At 58.0% G+C, this 15957-nt stretch overlaps 1 protein-coding gene across 1 annotated transcript; it reads left to right on the top strand.

The window, feature by feature from the left end:
• Positions 1-1054: 1054 nt before the first annotated feature.
• On the top strand, positions 1055-9725 carry TENT5B (terminal nucleotidyltransferase 5B). The gene is made up of 2 exons (XM_058856323.1): positions 1055-1493; positions 5343-9725. Exons 1-2 carry the CDS (start codon positions 1317-1319, stop codon positions 6360-6362), a joined length of 1197 nt encoding a protein of 398 aa, XP_058712306.1. The 5' UTR covers positions 1055-1316; the 3' UTR covers positions 6363-9725.
• The last annotated feature ends 6232 nt before the right edge of the window (positions 9726-15957 follow it).

Genomic DNA, 15957 nt, shown 5'->3' with positions numbered 1-15957 from the left:
GGGACATGAGAGACACCAATGACACTGGGGACACGAGGGACATGAGGGACACCAGTGACACCAGTGACACCAGTGACACCAGTGACACCAGTGACACCGGTGACACCAGGGACATGAAGGACACCAGTAACACCAGTAACACACCAGTGACACCAGGGACACCAGTGACAGCAGTGACACCAATAACACCAGTAACACACCAGTGACATGAGGGACACCAGTGAGACCGGTAACACACCAGTGACACCAGGGACACCAGTAACACACCAGTGACATGAGGGACACCAGTGACACCAGTGACACCAGTAACACACCAGTGACAGCAGTGACAGCAGTGACACCGGGGACACTGGTGACACCAGAGACATGAGGGACACCAGTAACACACCAGTGACACCAGTAACACACCAGTGACACCAGTGACACCAGTGACAGCAGTGACACCAGGGACATGAGGGACACCAGTAACACACCAGTAACACACCAGTAACACACCAGTGACACCAGTGACAGCAGTGACAGCAGTGACACCGGGAACACTGGTGACACCAGGGACATGAGGGACACCAGTAACACACCAGTAACACACCAGTGACACCAGTAACACACCAGTGACACCAGTGACACCAGTAACACACCAGTGACACCAGTGACACCAGTAACACACCAGTAACACACCAGTGACACACCAGTGACACCAGTGACACCAGTAACACACCAGTGACACACCAGTGACCCCGGTGACCCCGGTGACCCCGGTGTCACCTCTGGGGTCTCTCCAGCCCCCGCCCCGTCACGCGCGTTCCCAGCGCGCGCGCCCGGCCCCGCCAATCACGGCCGGGATTCCCGCGCGCGGAGGGGGCGGGGCTTCACCGCTCCCGCCCCGCCCCTCGCCCCGCCCCCTCCCCTTATCGCCGCTCCGATTGGCTCCGGCCCGGCCGCGCTCCTCCCCCTGGGCGCGGGCTCGGGCCGCGATTGGCGGGGGCCCGGGCCAATGGGGCGCGCCGCGGGTGTATATAAGGCGCGGCGGGGCGCGGGCGGGCGCAGCGCTCGGCGGAGCCGGTGGCGGGTGGGGGGCGGCTGGGCCGGTTCTGTGCGAGTCCCTGCGGGCACCGACCGCGCTCCCGCCGCGCCCCGCGCAGCCGCCCCGCGCAGCCGCCCCTCGCCGGCGCCGCTCCGGGGGGCGATTTGTTTTTGGTTTCTTTTTGCTTTTCCCCCCGTTTTTAAATTTTCCTCCCGCTTCTCCTCCGCGCCCGGCACTTCCGGCTGGTTTCCGGGCGGTTTCCGGGTGCGCGGCTCCTGTGGCGGCGGGGGCGATGCTGGAGGCGGCGGCGGGGGCCGCTGCGGGCGGCGCGGAGCAGCGCGGGAGCCGCTTCAGTGTCCTGACGTGGGAGCAGGTGCAGCGGCTGGACCAGATCCTGGGCGAGGCCGTGCCCATCCACGGCCGCGGCAACTTCCCCACGCTGTCGGTGCGGCCGCGCACCATCGTGCAGGTGAGCGGGCCCGGGGGGCTGCGGGGCCCCGCCGGACTCTGCCCCGCTCCGGCGGGGGTCAGGGAGAAAATAAAAGTGCTGAGGCGGCGATAAGCGGCCCGGCGGGCCCCGGGCCAGCTCGGCCGGGCACCCTCGGCCTCCCCCCGGCGGGCCCGGGGCAGAGCGGCCGCTGCGGAGCCCCGGAATGGTTCGGGTCGGGAGGGCCCTTAGGGACCGGGGAGTGCCCTGAGCTGGAGGGGACACACGAGGAGTCCCGCATGGCTCTGCACGGGACACCGCAGAAATGCCGCTGAGCCGCTCAGAGCCTTGTCCGAGCGCTGCCTGGCTTCTGGCAGGTTTGGGATTGGGGAAAAGCGTCTGGTTCCAGCCCCCTGCCGTGGGCAGCGACACCTTCCACTAGAGCAGCCTGCTCCGTGTCCTGTCCAGCCTGGCCTGCTGGCTCCAGGGGGAGTTGAAGTTTTGGGGGGCTGGCCCCCATCATCCTGGGGGTGCTGTGTGCTCAGCCGGCCCCACTTCCCACTCCTGGGGTCCTGCTGGGGCTGGCCCCTGCCAGCAGCCACAGCAGCAATGCTGCAGCTGAAGGACCCTCCTGGAAAGCTCCCCTGATCCCTGGAGCTTGTGCCATAGATCCTGCTTGGCCTCCTCCCCTCTCACCTTGTTCCTCCTCTTTTTGAGTTAATTTGTTGCCCTAAAAAGCAGTGAAATGTGTGTGGCCAGGGCAAAAGTGGCTTTTTTTTGGAGCTGCTTCCACGAAATGGCTTCATGCTGGTGGACATGTTGGGCTTGTGTTGGAAGAGGCAGAGTTATTAATTCAAAGGCTGGATCAAATGTCCGTGTCCTTTGATTTCTGGGCACCCCTGGCTGAATCCTCCAGAGCTTGCCCGAGACTTCGGCTTATACACGAGCTCCTCTTAGTTTAACCAGCAAGTAATAACTGTGTTTAATATTAAACTAACAATGTAGCTCGAATGAGCTGATGCATATTCATATTTGGGAGGCGACTTCATTCCTCAGTAATGACTCATCAAATGTAAAATCGGGCATGTTGGCTTCTAATTAAAAAGCCTATTCACGGCGCTAAGACCCAACTGGCTTTCACAATAACCGGGATTTTGGAGCCTCAGCTTCTTGAGAAATAGTTAGAGTTAAGCCTGGGAGATGGAAAGGTGACATTTGAAAGGCTGGTTTGTAATTCCTCGAGTTGTTGCTGCATTTGTCAGGGGCAGAAGTGCTGAGTGCCAGTGAGAGCTGCAGGCTCTTGGCTGGGGCAGCACCACCAAACATCCCAGCCCCGTTCCTCCCTGTCCCATGGAGCAAGGGGCAGCACCACCAAACATCCCAGCCCCGTTCCTCTCTGTCCCACAGGGCAGCACCACCAAACATCCCAGCCCCGTTCCTCCCCGTCCCACCGGTGTCGGCGCTGCCCCAGAGGATGCTGCCAGCAGCGGCTTCAAACACGGGATAACTGAGGGCTGTAATTGTGCCTGGCCAGGCTGGCAGACCCTGTGTTTAGGGCTGACTAAGCTGGAACAAGTAACCCAAAAGGCAGTTATTTATCCTGTTGTTGTTGTTGTTGTGGGAGGTGGGAAGCGGCAGGTCAGGACGCAGCAGGATTTGCTCCTGCCTGGCTGTCACAGTCAATTATCCCAACCACACGGAAGGTGAGCTGCTGTTTTGGGAAGCAGGTCAGCAGCTGCCTAACCCTAGAAATATCCAACCCTCTGGGGAAAAATGCAGCCCTGAACCCACTGCCTGCAGCCAGGGGGAATGAGCTCCAGGTGAAGGTTGGTGGGTGGAAGCTCCCAGGGCATGGTGAAGTGCTCTGCTCCCTGCTCCTCTGCAGGTTGGAGGTTTCTGGGATGATTTGGGACAATGCTGACCTGAGCAATTGGATTTTTTCCCTGTTTTCTGAATGTATCTCACACAGACGGACCTGGGGAACTCGAGTAAGCTTGGAGCTTACGGGTCTGGAATGCTGCAGGTCCTGAGCCGTGCCCAGAAAGGGGTTAAGCAGATGTTCTTTGGGGTTAGGAAATTAATCTGGAACGAGATCTGCTCCAAGCACTGGGCCCAGCTCTGCATCTAAGACTTTGTGACCTATATCTTGTGTCTGTAAGCCTGAGAGCACAAAACTCTTTAACTCCACGAGCAGAGCTGGAGCCGTGCCCCGGGTGAGTGACTCCAGCTGGCACCGAGCGCCGGCCAGGAGCTGCCCTGGGTCGCCTGTGTGATGTCTGCTCCCTTTGGGGGAATGGCCCTGCGTGTTCTCCAGGAGCAGATTCATCTTTTCCAGCTATCTGCCTTGGAAAACAGCTTTTCTGGCTGGCTGGGCTGGTGTGGGCCTGGGGCTCCGTGGTGGTGGGTGACTGTGACCTGGCGTGTGACTGTCACCGCGGGCTTGGCGAGGAGCCCGGCTGCCTGTGCGGCCACAGCAGGGGTGGCTCGTGTCAGGGAGACAGGGGAAGCAGCAGCAGCAGGGAAGCTGAGCCCTTGAGAGCCTCCCAGGTGTGGGAACATCGCTGGGTTTGTTCTGGGATGTGTTTGTGAAGGCAGCAGAACTCGCTGGTGGCTCTTGGCGCGGTCACTGAGGCTCTGGGATGTGATGAGGGTTTTGTGCTGCAATCCCTGACCTTTTGTGTGCTCTTCCTTCCAAACAAAACCCATGGAGGGGTATTTTTACTGCTGCTGAGACCAGAACTGCAGAGCTTCTGATGTCCCCCAGAAGTGCTCAGGCCCAGGGCAGCCAAGAGGGTTTGACCCTTTCGAAACAACTTTGAATTGAAATTCCCATTTTGGGCAGCCAAAACGCGGAGTTTGTGGGGCCTCTCGGACTGGGGCAGGCTCACAGGGCCAAAGGGTCCAGTCAGGCTGGCTCTTGGTGATCCAATTTGTCCATTTGTGCCCCAGCTTTGGCTCTTTCAAGCTCTTGGCTGGCTGCTTGGACTCCCAGGAAAATGGGAAATGGCTGGAGGGGAACACAAAAGCAGGATGAGAGGTGGGAAGAGCTTCTTCTGGAAGGTGTAAACCTAATCTTCCTGGGATCTTTGAGCTGAGTTAACTCAAATTATAAGCTGGTGTCCAGATAGTTTATTTTATGGTCTTGGGGGTTATTTTAGCCTCCTGCTCGTTAGGTAATCAGGCAGGTGATTCAGCTTCCCCGTAAATGAACAAAGCTTTGGAGGGGCTGCTGGGTGTGCCAGGACTGAGCAGGCAGCATTAAAATCACCGGAGTAACACCCGTAAGATGAAAGCTGCCTCTTGTGCTTGATAGCACGCCAAGCTCAGCACGAAGCTCTGACACACTGGAAATTGTTAGGATACACTTACTAGTTGGGACATGAACTTGCATACGCCTGGCTGGGGCTTTTGAGCTGCTCTGGCATCTTGATTTGCCTTTAATGAATCTTGACAGGCTGAAGGGATGGCTGAAGGGAGTGAGCCACGCTGGTTAAATCCAGGGGACTGCTGCAGACTGTGCTGCCGCCTCCTGCTCGGGGTCTCTTTGGGGTTGGCTGCTCTTGGCCTGGTCACAGGAACTGGGAGGGGATGAAGAGGGCAGAGACCACCCCAAAAAACGGGGTCAGTGTGGGGAAGGCAGGGAGAGCAGACACTGGAAGTGCTGGAAGCAGACCAGCCGATCGTGTGCAGTCAGATCTCCAATGGCAGGGAGTAAGTAAAGGAGAGCAGGACTGGGATGCTTTCCAGAGTGACCTATTTCCAGTGGATTAGCTTTTTATTTTACTGTCTTGCACTGGAGTGACCCATATAAGCTCTGGGAGTGAATCCTGCTGTCCCCAGGCTGCTCCAAGGATTCCCTCCTGCCTCTCACCGCCTCTGTCTCTGTCTCAGGTTGTCCGCAGCCGCCTGGAGAAGAAAGGAGTCCCAGTGCACAACGTCAGGCTGAACGGCTCGGCAGCCAGTCACGTCCTACACCAGGACAGCGGCCTGGGCTACAAGGACCTGGACCTCATTTTCGGGGTGGATCTGAAGACTGAAGACGTTTTCCAGCTGGTTAAAGACGTGGTCATGGATTGCCTGCTCGACTTCCTCCCCGAAGGTGTCAACAAGGACAAGATCACGCCCATGACGCTGAAGGAGGCCTATGTGCAGAAGCTGGTGAAGGTGTGCAACGAGACCGACCGCTGGAGCCTCATCTCGCTCTCCAACAACAGCGGCAAGAACGTGGAGCTCAAGTTCGTGGACTCTCTGCGGCGCCAGTTCGAGTTCAGCGTGGACTCCTTCCAGATCATCCTGGACTCGCTCCTGCTCTTCGGGGAGTGCTCGGAGAACCCCATGGCCGAGAACTTCCACCCCACGGTGACCGGGGAGAGCATGTACGGGGACTTCGAGGAGGCCATGGAGCACCTGCGCAGCCGCGTCATCGCCACCAGGAACCCCGAGGAGATCCGGGGCGGGGGCCTCCTCAAGTACTGCAACCTCCTGGTCAGGGGCTTCAAGCCCAAGTCGGAGGTGGACATGAAGGCGCTGCAGAGGTACATGTGCTCCAGGTTTTTCATTGACTTCTCCGACATCGGCGAGCAGCTGAGGAAGCTGGAGTGTTACCTCCAGAGCCACTTTGTGGGCATGGAGAGCAACAGATATGACTATTTGATGACCCTGCACAGGGTGGTGAACGAGAGCACGGTGTGCCTCATGGGACACGAGAGGAGGCAGACCCTGAACCTCATTGCCATGCTGGCCGTGAGGGTCCTGGCTGAGCAGAACATCATCCCCACCGTCACAAACGTTACCTGCTACTACCAGCCAGCCCCTTATGTCAGTGAAATAAACTTCAACTACTACGTCACCCACGTGCAGCCCTTCCTGCCTTGCAATCAGTCCTACCCCACGTGGCTTCCCTGTAACTGAGCCGGGACAAACTCCAGGGTCTGTCCTCCGAGGTATTTCCTTGCCTTGGGGGGGTCGGGAGGGTGGGGAGGGGGAGCGAAATAAAACCAACCAACCTTCCTAGAACTGCAACAAAAGGAAACTTCCTGGACTCCTGCTTGAGTGTCTCGTTCCTGGGGTTGTTGGGACGAGCCTTGTCTGCTGTACACTGTGATGGGAAGTGCAGTGTTCTGGAAATGACTCCTTGTGGAACTGTGGAGGCAATGGGGTGGGTGGGGGTGTGTGAGGGGAGACTGTAGAATTACGCTAAGGTAGAGCTGCACTGCCCTGAAATGGACATGAATTGTGGTTTTTTTTTTAGTGCAGGAGGTGTTATGGGTGTGCAAACTTGTGGTTTCTGCCGAGAGAAGCCAGAGTGGCTAATTCCTTTGAAGGACCAAAGAATCCTGTTTAAGTGCCTGTAACAATATAAACACAACTGTACTGTAAACCTTTATTATTTTTTGCAGGGGCTGATGGCCCAGAGCTTGAGTGGGGAATGTCTGAAGAGGAAAATGTTTCTGTGGTGGGTGGGGAGGGTCGCAAGATCATTTCTTATCCTGGCTGAGGCCAGAGCAGGTTCTGTGTCGCTGGGGGCTTTGGGCATGGCTTGCTGCCTGTGAAGGACCAGCTGCAGCAAAGAGCTGCCCAGGGGGGCTGCAGACCCCAGGGGGGACTGGAATGTCTCTGTGGGAATGCCTGGAACTGGGAACACTGGGGAGGGGGGGAGTGCATGGTGGAAAACGCTGTGCAGAGCTTGCTGGAAAAAAGGCAGCAGGGATCTACACATGGATTTCTTCAAGCTCCCAAGTCCACAGTGCCAAGTTGAGTTCCTAAATGATGAGGCAGATGATTTGTCCAGGAGCCTGCCCCAGGCTCCCATACCTAATCCTGTATTTTCTAGGGGAATTTGAAATGCTGCTCTTTGGAATTATTTTTTTTTTTTAATTTTTTTTTCTGACATGCAGTGTGATTTTATTGCACAAAGCCAGGGGCCAGCTGGGCCACTGGGGAAGGTGAGGCTTGTCCTTTGAAGCACAAACCATCCAGGTCACTGGTCAGTCATTTCCAGCTGTCACTGTGTCCTCCAGGGAGGCTGACAGACCTTTCCACGCTGGAGATGATCCCTTGGGCAGGTCCTGTCTCCAGAGCAGCCTCTCCCCAGCTCTGTGCTTCCCTGTGAGCTACTGAGAGCATTTGAAATTCCTTCTCTAGCTAGAAATGGAGCCTGGGGGAGGACGTGGAGGGTGAAGTTAGTTGGCCTTAGGAAAAAAAAAAAAAAAGTCTTCTGAGCAGACCCTGTGGTGTTTGGAGGGTTTGGCTCTCTCAGTCCAATGTGGCTTTGGAGTTGTTGGGTGTCTGGAGCACAGAGGTTTTTCACAGAGGTGCCTGGATTGCCGTGGCCCAGGCAGCTCAGGTTTCCCTGTGCAGGGCAGGCATTCCCTGGGGATGCTGCTCCAGGAGCACCACGGCTCCCTGAGCTTCCTCCCAGGCTGACATGCTCCAGATCTTTACTAACTTGTGGTTTTTTGCTGGGTTTTTTTTTTTGTTTTTGTTTTTTGTGACAAAACTGTAATAGCCGGGCAGATTGAAATAAAGACTAGATCCTTGGAATGTGCAGAGCCAGATTGGTACCTTTTTTGGGGCAATGTGGATGGGGATGAAGGGGTGGGGGTGGCCCAGCTCTGCTCCCCCCGGGTGGGAGGCCCTGACCCCAAGGTTGTTGCAGGTTTTGGCTGCTCCCAGCTTTGCCAAGCCCCTGAGCCTCCTCCCTGCCCTGGGAGCTCGGGATTCCTGCTTTTGGAAAAGCTGCTTTTGGGAGCCCCTGTGCCACTTCCGTGGCTTGGAGGAAGAGGAGCTTTTTTCTTGGATTTGAAGCGGAGCGTGGATGCCACGTAGGATGATTTTTACAGGCTGCTCCTACCCCAGACACACTGAACTGAGATTTCCCCCTTCCCTTTGAGATGTCAATCCCCTACAGCTCACCAGGGCACCCTACCATTGAGATTGCACTTTTGCTTTATGGAGTGTGTGTGGTGGGACTCTTGTGAATGGGTTGAAGCTGAACTTTTCTAGACCTTGCAGTGATACTGTGCTGCCTCCTGTGAGGGGGCAATTGGAAGATTCCAGTAGCTTGAATGGCACTTGATTTATTTTTTTTTTCATTGTTTGTTTGTTTTAAATGTCTTTTTTTTTTTTTCCTACGCCTGTATCACTTGTCATGCGATGGGCTTGACATAGACTCACTAGATTCTTTAGAATCTGTTACGAATAAATACAGTGTATTCAAATTTGTTGGATTATTTTGATTTCCTTGTCCATCTGGGCAGTTCCATCTCGGAAGGGGTGAGCTGAGCTCCCAGCTCTGGATCTGCCTCAGGCCAGAGCAGCTCTGGGCTCCTGTCAGGGCTCTCCTGCAGCTGAGGGAGGTTTCTGTTTTAAACCCTTGAAGCCCAACCTCGCTGCTGGGCGTTTTCCCTTTCCCTGGTGCTGCTGGAGAGGGAGGGTGGCCTGAGGTCCCTGTGCTGGGGGAGATGCTCCCTGCAGGCTCTCAGGGGTGGCTGGGGCAGCTGAGCTTTGGTTCTGGTGTGCAGCTGACCCTGCAGAGTGGCTCCTGCTGGCACAGGAGGGCCTGGGAGGGTTTATCTCCAGGAAAAGCTCTGCTGCTGCTGCTGCTGGGGCCAGATTCCCGTGGGATGGCTGGCAGCGGGTGCAGCTCCTCCAGCCCTGGCTGCCCTCCAGCCTCAGATGAAGTTTCACTTCCCCCTGTCAAGCTCCAGGCAGTTCTGGTTCCAGTGCAACAATGGAGCTGAGATGTGCCAGTCCCTCTTTGGGACAAACTCGCTGGCTCTGTATCTCCAGATTTTTATGGTCCTGGGCCAAAGCTTCCCTCTGACAACGGGGCTGGGATGTTCTGGCTGGGCTGGCAGTGTCAGGGTCCCTGTCCCTGCCTGGGCAGGCTCTGCCTTTTGCAGGGCTCCTTTCTCTCCAGTCCTGCTGGGTTTAGAGCTGTCTCCCTCTTCCTGGCACAACCCCAGCATGAGCTCCCTCCTTTTCCAAGTGTGTCTCACCTATGGGAGCAGCTCTGAAGGATCTTGGTGCCTCAGCTGTCTTTGTGTGGGTGGCTGGTCCTGCTGCTGATGTGTGGTGAATAAGCTGCCTCTGGATTTGTGATCCTGAGCAGAGCAACAAAAGCCCTGACAGAGTCGGCTGGGCATTGTTGGAGTGGATCAGGCCATACAAAGGGATGCTGGTGGAAAGTACTCGTTGTGATCAGAAAGGAGCTATCAATGTTTACAGCCGAGACTCCCATCCCTCTTTTGTTAATTGTCAAATAAAAAAAAACCCTGTATCTTTTCTCACAGCCTGTAGTCTGTCATTATTTTCCTCTTGGAGCAGAGGGGGTGATGGATAAGTCAGGACGTGCCTGAGGCTCTGCTGGGTGAGATTCAGGCTCTGGTGCTGCTGCAGTGCTTCCCTCAGCCCTGGCTCTGAGGACAGACGTGGTGTGTGTGGGGTGGCTGCTCCTTTAGAGCCCTGATCCTCACCCCTGTGCTCTGCTGCTGCATTGCTGCTGCAGTGCTGCTGCATTGGTGCCCACAGCACCTCTGCACGAGGCTGCTGCTGCTGCCCCAGGCTTGCAGGAGTGCCCAGAAATGCTCAGCCCTGCTCAGATCGCTCCTGGGGCTGGTGCTGCTGCTTTTACAGCTGCAGCTTTTTCTCCTGGAAGGACACCTGGCCGTGCTCCAAGCTCGCTGAAACGGCAGGAATTTGTCCTGACTCCAGCATGCAAGAAGCATCCTGCTCCAGCCGTCCCTGCTCTGCTGGCCCGGTGCCGGGGGTGGCACCAGCTCTGTGCAGGCGGCTTGCTAGACCCAGCATGGCATTTGAATTTTATTTTAATCTCTCTATTTAGCTTTTTCCTTGCAGCGTGCCAGTGTTTCTCCCTGGCTGCCCTCCTCCTCCTCCTCGTCGGCGCTGGGGCAGCGTGGCTGGGAGGCACAGAACAGCCTGGCTCTGTGGCTCCTCTTGCCATTTATAGCCTGCTCGGGGCTGCAGCAGCCGCTGCCAGCACGGGACAAAGCTCCATTGATGTGTCCCTGCTGAAGGGACGGGGCTGAGCCTCTGGGGCTGGCACAGCCCTGCTGGGAGCCTTGCCTGGGGCTGGGACACGTGTGGGGGCTCTGCTCTGTCTCTGACCCTCCCATCCCATCCTGCTCGGGCTCTTCTGCTCCAAACAGGGTTTGTGCTCCTGCTGGAGCCACGCAGATCATCGAGGACACCCCCAGGAGTCCAAACCGCTCCTGACCTGCGGCAGACTCGGTGCCACCAGAGCCCAGCCACCCTCCGGGGGCAGAACCCCTCGTGTGTGCAGGCGGAACCTTTAAAAAGATGATTCCTTTTCCCCTTCTGTACATGGAATATTTGCTCTGTGTAGCTCCAAATACAGATTGCCACAGACTTTTTGGCTGGCAGCTCCACGATTTCCCTGACAACCCCCTTCCCTCACCTCTGACTTCTGGGATCCAGCCTGGAATGAGCAGCTCAGGCATTTCAGCTGATGCGGAGCCTCTCTCCTGCTCCGCAGCATTCCAGCTTCCCCCAAACTCCCCAGGTGCCGGATCCCTGCTCTTCCCTGCTCCTTTTCCTTGCAGGAACGAGCTGCTGGGCTGGAAGTTGCTGTTGGTTTGCTGCTCCCTCAGCTGGGTGGATCCCCGAGCCCGGACACACATTCCAGCTTGGAGAAACACGGTGGCTCTGACAAATTGGATTGAAATCCTCCGCCGGCATCCCGAGGTGTTCAGGGCAATGATTGACAGCCACGGCAAAGGCGTTTCCCGAGGAAAGGAGGAAAAGAAATCAATTGCCTTGTCACCGCAGCCCCGAGGTGTTGCACAAGGGAGCCAAGGCCAAGGACGGAGCGTCCCCGGCACATCCCAGGAGCCACACCGGGAAAAACAGCGACATTCCCGGGAAAAACAGCGACATTCCCGGGAAAAACAGCGACATTCCCGGGGGGGAAACAGCGACATTCCCGGGGGGGAAACAGCGACATTCCCGGGGGGAAAAACAGCGACATTCCCGGGGGGGAAACAGCGACATTCCCGGGAAAAACAGCGACATTCCCGGGGGGGAAACAGCGACATTCTCGGGGGGGAAAAGAGCGACATTCCCGGGGGGGAAACAGCGACATTCCCGGGGGGGAAACAGCGACATTCCCGGGGGGAAACAGCGACATTCCCGGGGGGAAACAGCGACATTCCCGGGGGGGAAACAGCGACATTCCCGGGGGGGAAACAGCGACATTCCCGGGGGGGAAACAGCGACATTCCCGGGGGGAAACAGCGACATTCCCGGGGGGAAACAGCGACATTCCCGGGGGGGAAACAGCGACATTCCCGGGGGGAAAACAGCGACATTCCCGGGAAAAACAGCGACATTCCCGGGGGGGAAACAGCGACATTCCCGAGGGAAAACAGCGACATTCCCGGGGGGACGAGGACGGCTGGAAGGGACGGCGGGTCGGGAGAGGCTGGAGCAGTGCCCGGGGAGGTGTGAGAGGTGTGAGATGAGGTGTGAGAGGTGTGAGATGATGTGTGAGATTGTGAGATGTGTGATTTCCGTGATTTCCGTGATTTCCCTCTCCCTGCAGCTCGGTTCTGTCCCTCGGCCGGCACTCGGGGACAGGATGGGGACGCAGCCCCGGCTGCTGGGGTGGCTGATCCTTGCTCTCTCCAGCACCGAGGTGTGTTTACCCTCCTTATCTCGCCTTGTCCGAGGGCTCAGCCGGAGCGGTGTCACCCTGCCTTCAAAGGGGCAGCCGGCGCTCCCCGGGCTGTTTGTGTGCCCTATATTTTCGCCTTGTAATCCAAGGAGGGGTTGGAGGTATGGACACCCCTCCAGCCCTCCTCCCTTCCCCCCGTAGCCGGCGTGGCTGGAACAGCTGATTACTGTAAGCATCCTCCAGTAATGTGCAATTACAGGTGGCTTGGGCTGAAATCCCGGCTGAATCCGCGTGCCCGTGGTGTGATTCACGTAACTCCAGCTCCCCGCGGGCTCCCGGTGCATTCCTGAAAGCCTGGACATCGTGGCTAACCTGCCACCCACCAGGCACCCCTGCCAGATGTCACCAGAGGAACGAGTTCAGCCGGTTTCTCCCTCTGCTCCTCCTTCCCCAGAGCCCTGGCGGTGCCGATCCGGGGGCCCCGGCTCTCGTCCCCCTCCACCGAGGGGTTTTCTGGCACGGCTCGGGAGGAATCGGCCCCTCAAAAGATGCTGCTGTGCCCGGGGGTGTTTCAGCTGAGATCAGAGCCTGAAAAGCCCGGGGCGGGGATGGTGGGAAGGCAGGACAGACACAGCCCTTCCCCACGGCGGAGCTGCTGTCACCTCCAGAGCCGGGGCTGCTCCCAGCACCAGCAGCTCTGGCCTTTGGGAATGCGCCTTTCCGGGGAAGTGCGGGGCCTTTGAAGCCGAGCTGCTCATTTGGGTGCTGCTGTTGCTGCCCGGGCCGTGACGGAGGGCACCGTGAGTAAGAGCATCCTCAGCATCGTGAGCTCGTCACGGCTGAGCTCACCCGGGAGGGGCCCGGGGCCCTCCGCCCCTCTAATGCCCAGGGAATGGCAGCCGGTCCCCATTGCTGACGGCGCTAATTGCCCCCTGCTGATGATTTGTTTTATCCAGGCAGGCTGGGTTACCCCATCAGCCCCGGGGCCATCCCGGCTGTGCAGAGCCAGGAGCGCCCAGGGCACGAACAGGGCTGGGGATGGAGGGACGCGGCCCTGGGGAGGAGGACTTGGGGCTGCCGTGGATGAGCAGCTCAGCAAGGCCGGGAAAGGGGCGTTTGCAGCCCAGAAATCCAGCAGGATTCATCCCCAGCCCGGGCAGCAGGGGAGGGGGATCCTGCCCAGGTGAGGCCCCACCTGCAGAGCTGCCCTGGGCCCCAAAAAACAGGAGGATGTGGAGCTGCTGGAGCCAGTCCAGAGGAGGCCACAGAGATGCTCTGAGGGCTCCCCTCTGCTCTGGACCGGGCTGGAGCTGGAGAAGAGCTCCAGCAGCCAGAAGAGCAGGAGAGGGACTGGGGACAAGGCCTGGAGGGACAGGACAGGGGGGAATGGCTTTAAACTGACAGAGGACAGGGTTAGGTTGGATATGAGGGATGAATTGTTCCCTGTGAGGGTCCCTTGGCAGCTCCCCACAGCCGGGCAGAGCCGGTGCCAGGTGCTGGCAGATGCCGGTGGGTTTTAGGGGAGGCTGCTCTGGGGTTTGGGTGCCAGGGCTGGTGTCTGTGGGCAGGCACGGAGCTGCTCTGCTCCCCGTTCAGCGGCTCCTCACTCACCACCACGTGGGTGGGAGGAAGGCTCATCCCGCAGCCGGCGCTCCCTAAACCTTGGAAAGCCGGGATTACCGGCATTATCCCGTAATTGAGGAAATCCCCTCTCATTAGCCCCGTTCCCTTCCCTCCTTCCTGCTCGGTCCCCTGCATGGCGGGGTCAGGTGAGCCCAAAAATTCCCTTTCCCATCCCTCTGAGCCCCCCTGCACCAACGACCAACCTCAAACCAGCCCCAAAGCCAAAGCAGGAACGGGATATTTGCTCTCAGAGGCGCTGCTGGAATTTCTCCCAGTGTCTCCATGGTTTGGACAGCCCCAGCTGGAGCAGGTAATAAATCCCCCTCGTCATGCCCTGTTCCTCAGGTATTTCAGGATTACATCAACCCTGGAGTGCTGTGCTTTCTCCCAGAGCAGGAGCTTCTTCATTTATGCTCGTGGCTTTGGGATTGTCGGAGCCCAGGAGGGGACAGAGCGACATGAAAATGGCTTTGGGTTCAAATGGGTTCAAATGGGTTCAAATGCAATTCCAAGGTGGGGAAATTGGTGGCTTCCTAAAGCCCACGGGCCACGAGTGAGTGGGGATATTGTGCTCTGCTTCACTCGGGATGGGCTTTACTCAGGTTGGCTCCAGCCAATCCTGCAGCTGTGCAAAGCCAAGTGAGGCTTTTATCTTTTGAACTGACCTTGGGGGCATTTCACTGCCTGCTTTGAAAAGCCAGGGCAGTAGGAGGAAAATATTGTGGCTGTTTCCCCCACAGATGGATCCCTGCGTGTCCCAGGCTGGGATTCACAGAATCATGAAATGGTTTGGGTTGGAAGAGACCTCAAAGACCTTTTCATTCCACCCCCTGCCGTGGGTAACCTGTGCCAGGGCCTCACCACCCTCACAGGGAGGAATTTCTTCTAAAATCCCATCTAAACCTACTCAGTCCAGAGCCATTCCCCTTTCTCCCACTTGTCTTCTTTTGCTACAGAGTTCTCAGCAGCTTCTCTTGGGTGGAAATACAGCTTCATCTTGGCTGAAATTCTGGCAGAAAGTGGGGATTTGGGTTAAAATCCTGGTCTGAAAGCAGAGCAGGTGATGGGAGCTCGGAGGGCTGAGGTTCTGGGAGCTCGTGGTGCAGCTGAGGTTTAAATTTAGGATGTTCTCAGGCTGGTGAGCAGATCTGTGGCTCAGACTTTGACTCCCAGTCACAGGAAGGATTTAAAAGCTTTCGGGAAGAAGGGATGGGGAGGATCCATCCCTGTGATCCCCTCTGGAGGGCTTTGGAAGGATGAGCAGAGCTCCGTGGGGCTCACCGTGGCACCGAGTGTCTCTGCAGCAACACCAGGAGCTGATCCAAAACCCTCACCAGGCTGCAGATCAAACCTCGGCTGACCTGCAGGGCTGACAAATGGACTTTTGGGGTTTGTTTAATGTCCCTGGGGCTGGGAAAGGACGTTCCCGGCCTCGGTCCTGGCCTCCCTTTGTTCCCGGCTTGGGCACCGTAGCGCGGAGCCCCAGCAGGGGCTGTTCTGCCCCGGCCTCTCCGCCCGTTCCTCTGGCAGCTGCACCGAAACCGCCGCATTTTGGGGCTCAGCAGGAGTTTCAGGAGGCGTCGGGACTGTGCAGGGTGGAGCTGAGGACGCAGTGCCAGCATCTCCCCGGGGGGACAGCGAGCAGAGGGGAGAGGAGCGTCCCCAGAAAAAGGCTGAGGAGGATCCGGTCCCGGCTCTCACAAGGCTCTGTGTGCTGGGAACACCGGGATGAGGGAACGGCTGCAGGAGGAAGCTGCTGCTGCGTGGGGTTTGGCCGCAGCTTCTCCTCCAGGCAGCTGCTCCCCGCTCGGAGCGGGGTTATCGGAGCAGCGATAGCGCAAGGACACGCCAGGCTCCTGGGGACACGGGGACCTCGGGGACAGCCTGCTGCCTTTGCCTATCGCAAGGTAAAGAGCTGAAAACAGCCAGGGAAAATAAACCCAGGGCTCCACGTGGGAGCCCCGCTGGCAGCAGCAAAACTTTCCATGGAAATCGGTGGCACTCGGGGGCAAAGCTTCACCTGCGGGACGCACGGAGGGGACGCGCCTTGTCCCCGCATCCTCCGGCTGCTCACCCCAAGGACCACAGTTTTGTTGATGGATGGGATGCTGGTTTCCCCTGGGTTTTCCTGGGATGTGGAAGGGGCGGTGTCCCGGAGCCGGGGGCCGCGGTCCCTCAGCCATCCCTGTCCCTGCAGTCCCTCCGTGAGGCTTTTCCTTGGCAGTCCCG

The sequence above is a fragment of the Poecile atricapillus genome, chromosome 24 (assembly GCF_030490865.1).
Source record: "Poecile atricapillus isolate bPoeAtr1 chromosome 24, bPoeAtr1.hap1, whole genome shotgun sequence".
Lineage (NCBI taxonomy): Eukaryota > Metazoa > Chordata > Aves > Passeriformes > Paridae > Poecile > Poecile atricapillus.
Note: the sequence above shows the minus strand (reverse complement) of the source record. Positions and strands in the feature narration are given on the sequence as shown.